Source organism: Platichthys flesus, chromosome 15, assembly GCF_949316205.1.
Source record: "Platichthys flesus chromosome 15, fPlaFle2.1, whole genome shotgun sequence".
NCBI classification, from domain to species: Eukaryota; Metazoa; Chordata; class Actinopteri; order Pleuronectiformes; family Pleuronectidae; genus Platichthys; species Platichthys flesus.
Window position 1 is genome coordinate 22708048 of NC_084959.1, and position 12600 is coordinate 22720647.

Genomic DNA, 12600 nt, shown 5'->3' on the forward strand with positions numbered 1-12600 from the left:
TGACAATATGACACAAAGAAAACCTAAAGGTCCAATATATTACACAGGATATATTGAGATTTATTTAGGTTTAAAGAAACCCAAATCTTTTCAATGTAAATACATCTGATCTGCCTGTTTTCATGTGTTCTTTTTAACACAGAGTACCACCTTGTGGTAGATCATGTAAAATCTGCCAATTTCACATCAGTGTCACAAACACAAAATAAACCCATACGAGAAACAGGAGTGTATTCACAGAGCTGGAATCCTATAGAATGGTCTGCCTTCTGTTAGCACTAGAGTAATGGAATTGTATCCCTATTGTTGGAGTATTCTGCCAATACAATATAGTTTCAAGGACATGGTTTGCCCTGGTATAAACAGATTCAGCACCTACAAGACCCCCCTTTCTCTTCTTGTCATTCTAACATAAATAAACTGTTATTAAAATCACTTTGTTGAAGCGTAGATTATGTTTGTATCAACTCATAATGAACTACTAACCCTGACCCCATTATACTTAAGCATTAAGCAGTTTGATTTGTCTATGCTATAAAGATGAACCTGAATGGCCACCTCAACAAAGTGAATGTGATGTACAGATGAAAACAACACGTCATCACAAAGTGTGTTTTACTGAGCAGGAGAGAAAACAATGCTCCTATCTTCATTGTTGCACTGTTGGTGGCACTTCTGTCATCCACATCTCCACTTACCTACAGTGGCCCGTAAAGCCAATGTGAGAGTATTTACGAAGCAATCAGGGCCTTCCATTGTGTGAAAAAGAGGAGAGTGGAGGAATTATGACAACAGGAAGTGGATCACAAAAAAGCTACTATAGTATATTTCACTGAGACATCTTTTGAACATGGTTATGAAGAATAATGACATTTACATCTATGACGCCTTATGCTCAGACTTTTATTCAGCTAATTGATATCCATAGCAGAGTTACAAACCATAAATTATATGTTAATATCCAGCTATTGAATTTCTCTAGCATAGGTATAGATCATAATGACATGTTAATATCTTAAGGCGCCTTGTAACTTAAGTTCAGACCTATAAGTATTATTTCCAGATGTGTTCTGTATGTTTCTCCTTGTCTGAACTATCGTTGAACCCCCAGGAATAATAATAGGAGAGATGGTTTTCAGCAGGTCCCTAAATCTTAAGGAACTACACATTCCCAAATTTAGGCAAACGGCCCTGTTGTGTGATGTAATTTTATCTCTAGGTTTGTAGTAAACAACTCAACTCTAAAACGCCTTGCCTTGTAGAGTCAAGTCAGATTTTCAATATTCGGCGTGAAAATCGAAATTGTGATTTCTCTGGGCAAACCATAGTCTGCCCTGTGAGACTTCTGTGTAATAAATTCTGTTATGCTGCAAGTTCTGGGTCAGCGTCTCCTCTCTTCAAACACCGACTTCAACAAGACACTGCTGCTTGAATGATATGATACTACCTCTTCCAAATGGGATGGAAGTTTGTACGAAGAAGACAAACTATTTATCTGACCTCTGCAACTTGAAGCTCGGCATGACTGCTGCAGCCTTCATTTAACTTTTTTTTTTTTATTACTCACAAACATACCCTGAATGATTTACAGAGAAATAATTGCTGCCAAATAAATGCATGTGGTTTTACAAGCTGATATTAGCATAGAAAGAGACTGTCAATCGATTAACAATGCAGCACTTAGAATCAATAATGTCTACGCTGAGTCACAGTATCTCCAAAAGGTGGTGCTTGATTTGGCTAGTGAAAGACGGGTTACACTTCCTTGGGTTATTGACCAGCGCTGTAGACCAGTTAAAACTTGGACTTAGAAACTTAGAAGTTAATTGTTTGTGAATTCTTCACATTGTATGGTGTAATTGCTATAGAGGCCGCGTTTCTTGGACAGGATCCAGGGATCATGTTGAATATCCATTCTTCAGTTGTGTTTCAGTTCAATCAGTGAGCTTTGGTCAAGAGCTAAATAGGCTTTGATTTGAATTTACATGAAAACCACTTAATCAGTCGGACACAGAGCCCAACGTAAAAAAGAACCCCATGGGGCTGCAGAGAGGGCTGTTGCTCAGTAAATAGATTGTAGATGGAAAGGATCCTTCATTTGGTTGAAATATATGGTTATTTGGTGTATTTGAACAATTTGACTTACACTGGAAAAAAAGTCTGTTTCGACACTTCAGGCAACAAAACCAATGACAGGCCACCAAACATACACAGCATTGCCTTAAGAAAAATTAAATATCTCTGTAGGTTTTAAAATGACTGGGAATGTGGAATAATGTAATTAAAATACTCAACAACATTTAACACAAACATTTGAATGTCTGAAATTACCTATTGTAACTTTAAACCCAAGTGTTTGGGATAGGAAAAGTCCACAAGTTGGTTTTTGGTGACTCAGACCATACACATATTTACTATATCTACTGATTATGTGATGAATCCTTTCCTTATTAACAGAGCATGTGCCTTTAGAAACTATTTGCATTCTACAATCTCATAAATATCTCATAATAGAACCAACCTTGCAAATCCTTGGCAAAATGAGAGCACATATTTTCCCACTTGAATATTACAATCGAATATATTTAATAATTATGCTTCATCATCCAAGATGAGAGACACAGTACACAGGCTGTAACTGTGCCTTAATAATGACCTGATCTTTGGATATCATTGCTTGTACATCTGTGTAGGTAGAATTCAAGTAAGGGGATCCTAAACACACATGATTATATACTGACAACTTAACACCAGATCACATTAACACCACAACAAGCACATGGAATTTGATGGCAAGCAAAAGGATTCACAAACACACAGTGGATTATTTTTTTAAGTGTGTGTATGACAAACAACGACCAAAAAGAAAAGAAAACTAGCTCCTCCAGGTAATGCATCGAAGACAACACCAAAACAAAGTCCATGCATCATTTTTCTGGGCACAGTGACCCAGAAATAAGGGAAGAGTGGACAGAGCTTTCCCTGAAGTAAAATAAAAATGAAATCAAATAAAACTTGCCATGTAGTTTGCTGTGGTCACACTCGGGTATGCAAGATCAAAACGGGTAACCAGTGCAGGCTGCAGGTTAGAAATGAAAGACAAAATCACTAGCCAGTATACTTTGGAGAGAGAGAGAGAGAGAGAGAGAGAGAAAGAGAGAGAGAGAGAGAGAGAGAGAGAGAGAGAGAGAGAGAGAGAGAGAGAGAGAGAGAGTGAGATAGAGAGAGGCAGAAGGGTGCCTAATGCATCAGGATGAAAAAACATTAGTAATAGTTACCCAGTCACATGTTGGGCAGAAGAAGAGGGGGACATATTCAAATGGGTTAAGATTGGATGAGGATGAGGATGATGGGTAGAGGATCACTGTGGCCTCCTGTATTAGTTATGGTAATGAGGAAGACCCTCTCACCCAGGGAGGGATTTTCCCCTCAGACTGCACATGAGCAAAACCACAGAGGATATTTATTTAACAATGCATGACAGTGGCCAGGTGTGACTGATGAATCTGCTGGATTACATTTCAACATCAGAGCATACGGCATCACCTCATGGCTCGACACAGAGTGGGCAGAGCTAAAGCAGTCCGAGCTCTTGACAGTAGATGGCAGTATATATACACCAACATGTCAATGGTAGGATCTTGTATTATATCTTAAAACAAAAGCATTATCGTCATATATAATATATGATAAGTTCCTGCTGTTATAAATGAGGTCACTTGTCCAAAGCTGTTCACTGAATCAAAACCAGGGTAAAGTGTCCAATCAGATGCTTTCTAAACAACATCATTTAATACACAGTCCAACTGCAATGTCTTAAAGAAGAAGCAGCTTATATAGTATTTTTACCAGAGGAAGTTTGATGTAATTTCCCACTGATAAGGTTTACTCATGACATTATCACATATAATCTGGCCTAAACGTTTTTTTAAACAAAAACGTTTCTAAGTCCAAACAAAATATGTTGTAAAAACTACTCATGCTGAGAACATTATATTTACCTAAACTATACATTCTGAACAGATATCTATCTGCAAGTACTACTCAGTGATCTGTGAAGAAACACAGACGACAGAGGGGTGATTCACAATGTATTCATATAAACAACACATGGTTTACTAAGGGTTTCAATCTGCAGACACAACCCAAACTTGTCTTCTATTTTAATATCGCCCTCTGCTGGCTCAAACCTGAGCTGAAACACAATTGACCGACAGTGTACTGTCGGGCCAGGGCACTTCACTGTCACTTCATGCATCCAGACAATGCACAGGGGAAATGTGTGCAAGGAATGACAAAGGCAGGGACAAGGAGGGATGTGACAATTTTACAGTTTTCTCTTCTAGTTACACAGTTAAACTACAAACTAACAGCAAGATTACTAAACCATCTAGTGTTCCCATGGGTCAAGAAAACATAGCAGAAGCAGAAAGAGAGTAAACTTGTTAGATCTGCTACTTTAGATCAAGCAAAATCACTGCACTGTCATGATTTCAACTACAGTCTATTATAACCATATATATAGTTTATCTTGTAGTTGTGCATTCCCTTCTTGTTCTCCTTTTAATGCAATTCTCATGTTACAAACAATGCAAATGCTGTTTTGCAGTCATCTTTTTAGTTGTCAATGAAAAATCTTCTACAATAACTAACCAACTACAATAATATGAGGTAGAGACCATATTGGCAGATGTTTATAGTGCTGGATTGGGGGGGCTGTCATGGTTTTATAACAGGATTAGAGTTGTACCTTGAGAGGAGAGATGTGGGAGTGGGAAACGTAGCCGTGCACATTCTCTATCTCAGACAGGTTCTTCTCGGACACGTGCACCAGCTCAGGGGAGCGCACCTCGTTGGTAAGTCGTGGGAATCCCTGATCAAGAGGTGGCGAGTCGTCTTCTTGGTAGTGGTACTGCTAAAAGCAGGAAGGGAGGGAGGAAGAGAAAGTGAGAGAGAGAGAGAGAGAGAGAGAGAGAGAGAGAGAGAGAGAGAGAGAGAGAAGGGGGACATGAGATGGAAAGAAAATCATTGACAAAGACAAGTGAATCCATGCTTCATGTCACTGTTCTGATGAGAGGACTAACCATCAACATCATGCTAACAAATTCATAATCACGTCATTATTAATTGTTTCTGTTATTGTTCAGCGCTTGAAAATTCGAAACATTTGAAAACAATAATGTTAATTCAATTTGACAAAGATTGAGGCATAACAAAACAAAACATCCAGAGAACCACCAAGTTGTTTTGATTCAGACTGTATCTGTTGTTATGCGATATTGAGTATTAATTATACACATTCAGTGTCTCTAACGAGTCCTATTGTATTATTACAAAGTTACTTCTGTCGACACTTACTCTGTTAAAAAATAAAATATATTTGGACAAAATTACGATTTAAGTTGAGATTTCTGAAAGAAAATTAATTTCAAGTGAACAAATCAAGCTTAGTCTTTATGTATGAAAAAATATGATTATTTTACAAACAAAATGTTTATATTATATTATAAGTATAGCTTTTGGGGGGTCTTAATTCATCGTTCTAGACTCAGATTATTTGGTTACCATGATGTTGTGGCCATTCCCTGCTCACTAGCATTTATTTCAAGCTTGTAAACAAACATTTTGCATAATTTAGGGAAGTTCAACTTCATAACAATCGAATAATATTTCTCAATCCTGATATTTATCAGAATATGCATTCTTCCATGCTGTGGGTATTGTATGTTAAATGAACATGCAATACCCAAAGCCTAACCCTTTCCAAACTATTAGATTCAGTTATAAGTTAAAATCACTGCTACTAAAATATGGATCCCTAGTTAACAAACTACTCCAGCGTTGACATGAATAATGAAGAGTAATGCAGTTGAGATGGTTGTGAGAGTCAACAAGTGTGAGATGGCCCAATGAACGTGGGGTGACTTGCAGATCATTTCCCATTACAGTGCACCAAGATGATGAAATCTCCTTTTATCTTTGAACAAATCACACATGATGTCAGTGAATACTAACACAAATAGACATGTCCTTGTTTGGTTGATTGCAAGGATGATATTGAATGCAATTTGGATGGGGTGAAAAAAATACTAAAAGACTACCCCCTTCTCACCCAGGGAGCGTTCATCAAGGCAGGGTTCATGCAGGGTGGGGTCTGGCCGTTGTGGGGGGACCCCTGTACTGCTGGTGGCCTGTTCTGGAGAGAGCAACAGGTCCATATGTGACTACCAACAGCAAACAGAGCAGGTGTGACATAAGAAATTTCCAGAAACAATCAGTCAAATCCAGGATCTCAAGCACAACCATACAGAAGCATTCGCAGGAGGCAGATGCTGTTGCCCAGCACGGCTGCAGTGTCTATGATATTCTGCTCTAAAACATCAGATGCCAGCACATGCAGGACACACACAGTATGTTTCAGGTGATTAAAAATATAAACACAGACATAGTAACAGATGGAGAGACAGAGAAACAATTATTATTACATGTCATTTAAGAATGTCCAAAGGGACTAACATTTTTAGTACACTCAACATTTATGAGCGGCCATTTAGGGGTTCAGCATCTTGCCAAGGATACTTCGGCATGCAGATGGGGAAGAGTGGGGATTGAACCGGCAACCTTTATGTTGGAGAACGCCCACTCTACCCCCTTGGCCACACCGCCACATTATTATCACATCACCCCAGTACATAGTTATATCCTTCAGCTAAATTACATTGTTGGCAGTAGATCTGTGAAATGATGTGAACCCTAGGAATTGTTAAGGCCGGGGTGCCTGAAGGCAATCTGACGGTACACCCCTGATTGTTTTCTAAATAGCTGGTCATGCGTTAAAATCCCTAGAAATTATAACGATAACTGATAAAAAAAACGTGACGTGATTAAAGCAGCAGATCTACTTCACACTATTTAAAGCTATGTAAATCCACTGTTTTCAATGCAAAAAGAATAAATAATGATTGTGCCAGAACTTGACGAAAAAGTAAGAGCAGATTCTAGGGACAATCTCTCTCTCTCTCTCTCTCTCTCTCTCTCTCTCTCTCTCTCTCTCTCTCTCTCTCTCTCTCTCTCTCTCTCTCTCTCTCTCTTACACACACACACACAAGCATTCACAGACACACAATGTCTTTTGACCCATGGGCAAACCCAAATGGGTAAGGAATTGTAAACTTATTTGGCTCGATTTGATTGAAGGAGTTTGGAAAACATTACTGACGGAGCCGGTAAAAAAATTACTGAATTATTTAAACAGCATTTGTTTTTCGCAACATTTCATGGAGGTGACCGCTTCGCAATTCTTTTTGCAGGAAAACTCTAAAATCCTATGGGTTGGTGTGTTTAATTGCTAAATTTCTTTTTTTTTAATTCCAAACAGCAGAGAAGTTCTTCAACATGGATGAAGTGGAGAAGTACAGTGAGTTGTATGATCCTCGGAACATGTTATATAAAGACAACACCAAAAAAGACAAATGTTGGGACGCTGGATCAACGGGTGATATTATTAGCGCTGCCCGGCGGTTCAGCGTCGCCTCAGCGACCAGTGTGAACAGCCAAGCGCCGGTGCGATAGGGATAAGCGTGGTGCTTTGGCGTCGCCTCCGCGTTCTCTGTTCCTCTTTCAATGAATGCGCTGTTGATGTCTCCTAAAACAGACTCAATGGCAGCATCTACATATCTCAGCTCTCCAGCGGCAGGCATGTTTGTGGAAAACAAAGTCAACCCAAGCGCTCTTCGATGACGTAATTGATTACGTAACTGCTGATCACATATCTATGGTTGATCATCTGTCCATCATCGAATAAAGCCCGCCCTGATAATGTGATTGGTCCAAACAGCTTCTGTTCGGAGCATAATATCTCCCCAATGGAGCGACTCCAGACCGAACTTCCCGACCGAAATGTTGTGGGCGGGGCTAAGTTCGTCTTGCACCCAGGCTAACTGGAAAGGTGAAGAAGAGGAGAGTCTCGAACAGACACAGTCAGTCAAAGATCAAAAGGAGAACTCATCTCACAAAACAGACAGAAGCTGTGAGACCAGTAGTAAAAAATGAACAATGCATAGTAAATCAAATCTGACACAAGCCTGCTCCATCAGTGTGAAGGTTCATGGTTTATCTCAGGGTTTTACTCTGAAAATAAATGTAACGGGAAAGTTGAATAAGAACTCTGCACTAAATCTGCACTAATTTAGTTTATTATGATTTCATGTCCACAAAGCCTGACTGGCACTTTTTGAAAGCACAATGTCTCAATTGTAATATTCAGTTTACTCCAAAATCCTCTGGAGCGAACTGAAGCATTAATTAATAAAACGCTTATTATTCTTATGCATGAAAGATTTACTATATATCTAGAATTTAATCCTAAATTATTATGAGAGAAATAAAAGGTAAGATGACAGGAAATAGAATTGAATTATTTTTGTATTTTTAAACACATGACAGGCAAAATGTCAGACTGCACAGGATAATTAGATAAAGATGACAGAAAGACAGATATAATCTTATACATTTCTATATCAGTAATTCTGTCTGTCAACATGCCTAAATTATAGGCCTACCTGTTATGATTTGGCCATATACAAATATATGTTAAAATAAGGGTTAGGGTTAGGGTTAGGGTTCAATAACTGCACTAAAATGTGTGATTGATTGGTGGACATGTGTAAATGAACCCTGGATGCATCAGGAATTGTGTGTGCAATCAGCCAAACCACCACCTCTACACCTAGACTCTAATCAGTCTACTGAAGAGATAATTACCAAACAATGTGCTCCAAAACAGTGAGAGTGCAGCAGCTGGGCAACTAGCAACCATCAGCCAGTAGAAAGGAAGTAGTCCTCTCCTCAGTACTCACGTTAAGCAAGACATTTGGATTTGATTGTGTCTACTTTATTATATTTCGTTCTGATGAAAGAGCAAATTTTGCAATTCATGTTGCTACCAGATCCCTCATTAGATTACACAATTATACTTGTATGTTTGTGAAGGTACCCATTATCTCCACCATGGAGGTTACGTCTGTTTCATCTTATTAATTAATTGTGGATTCACGAGGGGACTGCTTGGCCTTGGCAGGTGTATGCAGTCTATTGAGTGCCGTTCTATTTACCTCAGCCAATGAAGACACGTTTTACTGAGTGTTTGTTAGTTAACAGGATTATGGAAAACTACGGAAGAGATTATTACGAGACTTTGAGAAAGGATGTGGTATGGGCCAGTGTATACCACATTACCCGCTGGTTGGTAGGGCGCACACACGCACACACACACACACACACACACACACACACACACACACACACACACACACACACACACACACACACACACACACACACACGTATTCACTTGTTCTCAGTGGACATGATGAGGATATGAGGATACCAGAAGCAGTGTATTTCTGCTTGAGAGCTGTATAGGCAGTCCAAAAGAAAGAGGCTATTTACACTGGGTGTTTTTACAAGGGGATGGAGACAAGTGTCTGCAGCTTTCACTGCTGTATGGCTTACTCTAGCCCAGTGGTTCTCAAAGTGGGGGGCGCGGACACTCTCCAGGGGAGGCGCAATGTCAGAGGCGTCTGTTCGATTTCCCGATTTCCACCCTGACGCCGAAACCATCACCACTGTTTTCCAATTGTTGCTCTCTAAACTCGTAAAATGTGCATATTGAGATCGGAGAAATTCCCCCATGTCTTCTGCGGATGCTGCCCTCCGGCCTGCGGAATTTGGACCTCAGTATTTCTTAAATCCTGGCTACGGGCCTGAGCATAGCATATATTGGTGACCTCACCAGTGGCTCCATTTGTGGCTCCACCTCAAATGGAGCCACTGATGATTATCTTCTTCATAAGTGCTTCTCTTTGGGGTTGTAATTTTTCCATTAGCACCGGTTCCCCTCAAGGCTGTGTTCTTTCACCTCTTCTCTTCTCCCTGTATACCAACAGCTGCACCTCCAGTCACCAGTCCGTCAAACTCCTGAAGTTCGCGGATGAAACCACCCTCATTGGGCTCATCTCTGATGGGGATGAGTCCGCCTACAGGTGGGAGATTGACCACCTGGTGACCTGGTGTGACCAGAACAACCTGGAGCTCAATGCTCTGCAAACAGTAGAGATGTTGTGGACTTCAGAAGGAACCCAGCCCCACCCACCCCATCACCCTGAGAGACGCCCTGTCGTCACTGCGGAGTCCTTCCGCTTCCTGGGCACCATCATCTCCAAGGACCTCAAATGGGAGCTGAACATCAGCTCCCTCACCAAAAGAGGTCAACAGAGGACGTTCTTCCTGCGGCAGCTGAAGAAATTCAAACTGCCAAAGACAATGATGGTGCACTTCTACACCTGCATCATCGAGTCCATCCTCACCTCCTCCGTTAACATCTGGTTCGCTGCTGCGACCGCTAATGACTGCTGAGCAGGTGATCGGCTGCAATCTGCCATCTCTACAGGACCTGTTTGCCTCTAGGTCCCTGAGGCGTGCAGGCAAGATTGTGGCTGATACTTCCCACCCGAGTCACAAACTCTTTGAGGTTCTTCCCTCGGGCAGGAGGCTGATGGCCATCAGGACCAAAACCGCCCGCCACAAGACCAGCTTCTTCCCGGCTGCAGTTGGCCTCATCAACAAGGCCCAGGACCCCCACCTGACTCTGACTTTTGTTTCACCCCCACACCTCAAGGATGTGTTAAATTAACCCATTGTCTCATATTATATTATACTGTATTACATTGCATATTGCAATCAGACACTGTTTACTGTTTTGCATTTTGCATTTCACTTTTTATATCTTTTATATATTTTTATTCAGAAATGTTTATGTCAAAATAAATACTACTTTGTATAAATATTGGAAAAAAGTGAGTAAATACGAAGTAAACAGTGAGTAAATATATACTGTTTTTCTACTTTTTATTGCTTTTCCTATGTATATTGTATTTATTGCGTTTTATGTTTCTATGTTCATTGTATGCACCAAAAACCAGAGCAAACTCCTTGTAGGTGTAAACCTACTTGGCAATAAAATACTTCTGATTCTGATTCTGATTTACATTCCTGCTGTTGATGAAAATTCCTTCCGGTATGATGGGTGAGCTCATTTAGCAAAGGTGAAGGGGTAATTGTTTTGCAATAAAAACTACAGGTCTATTAATAAATAATATTCCCGGCATAAACATGTACAATATCAATGTAATGGGCCTTTATAGTCTTCTGCTGTTAGTGTCACTTATTCATTGTATAAGGCCATACATGATACACTGATAACCCCCTAACAGTGGAGTTGCTATAATGAGATGAAACATTAAATGATAGCTCTGAGCTAAATACCATATCTACTGCAAGCCAAGGCCATTTGACCTCAAGCCTGACAGAAGCCCAGTGACCGATGATTAACTGTGTGAGCAGCATTACAGCACTGGAGGAAACCACCCATGCTCTGGAAACACAACCATGTGAGAGAAGTGAGGAACACTACTGCAGCATTACGTGATGTGTATGAAGCCTCAAAAGGAAGAGGAAAATATAAATTTTTTCATTTCTGAGATTTAATAGTGTGGTATAGGGACTCAACGTTAAAGATAGAAGAAGTCATGAAAACTACAAATAAAGCAAAATAGCTGAGGACAAAGAAGTTCCTGTAGATGAAAGACACTGTTGAAATAGTGGCATTTCAATGTATAGGCTGAACGAGAGAGTAAGCAGAAATACTAGATTACTACAATGTTTGTTTATTCATAATATGTAGTGGTTGAATAAGGGTTTTTGTCCACATGCAGCTGTCAACACTAAATTGTATAGTGTGCATAGATATCAACGTCCTCTGCATAAAAATGCCTTTAAAGCCCGTCATGGTTAAGCTCCGAGCTACAGTGCTGAACTGCTGTTACCGAACCGAGCCAGAGCACAGCCTTAGATCATCTCAGGGCCCTGCTGAGTCCAGGCTCAAGACTAAAGATGGCCGGATGTTTGCAGACAGTGCCACTCAGCTTTGGAACTCACTGCTTGAGGATTTGAGGCTTGCCGATTTTGTGACTTCTCAAAATTCATCTTTTTAACAACGATTTTCATTAATTCCTGTTCACGGTTGTTCTTTCAATATATGTTTCATTTGACTATAAATCTAAATTATTATTTGGGGTCGTTTTGGATTTAAACTTTGTACTATTGACTGATTTTATTTGACTCTGTCCTGTCATTTTATCTTGTTTTAACTTTGTAAACTTTGTTTTGAAAAATGCTGTATATATAAAGTTTATTATTATTATTATCATGATTATTATGATTTGTATTATTATTGTTTATCACAGTGGTGTTACAACTTTTGGAACACCACTGAGCTCATCAATTCCTCTCACAGGAATATCAATATCAACACTTTCAAAAATGTCTGTTACTCTCAAATAAACACTTGAAAAAACTGCTGGAGGATATCTTGCATTGGCTATTCAGTGCTAGCAGCTTCTTTTTTTTTTATTAAATGCATTTAAATTAAACATTTATTTGCCATATTTCATTCATCACTGCTTGGCTACTTTATACTTCTTGGTGCTCAAAAGCAACATAAAATAAGCTGAGTAATGTCGTTAAACATTGCAATTCCCT

General features: G+C 39.7%; 1 protein-coding gene across 4 annotated transcripts in view; it reads right to left on the reverse strand.

Annotated features, from left to right (window-relative positions):
- The window catches only part of dlg2 (discs, large homolog 2 (Drosophila)), a 133987-nt gene that overhangs the window by 102342 nt on the left and 19045 nt on the right, over positions 1-12600 (reverse strand). For all 4 annotated transcript variants that reach the window (XM_062405437.1, XM_062405439.1, XM_062405441.1 and 1 more), the window contains exons 4-5: positions 6113-6196; positions 4751-4915 (exon numbers count right to left, since the gene is read on the reverse strand). In XM_062405437.1, coding sequence (XP_062261421.1) covers positions 4751-4915; positions 6113-6196 — 249 coding nt within the window. The remainder of the gene's footprint in view (positions 1-4750; positions 4916-6112; positions 6197-12600) is intronic.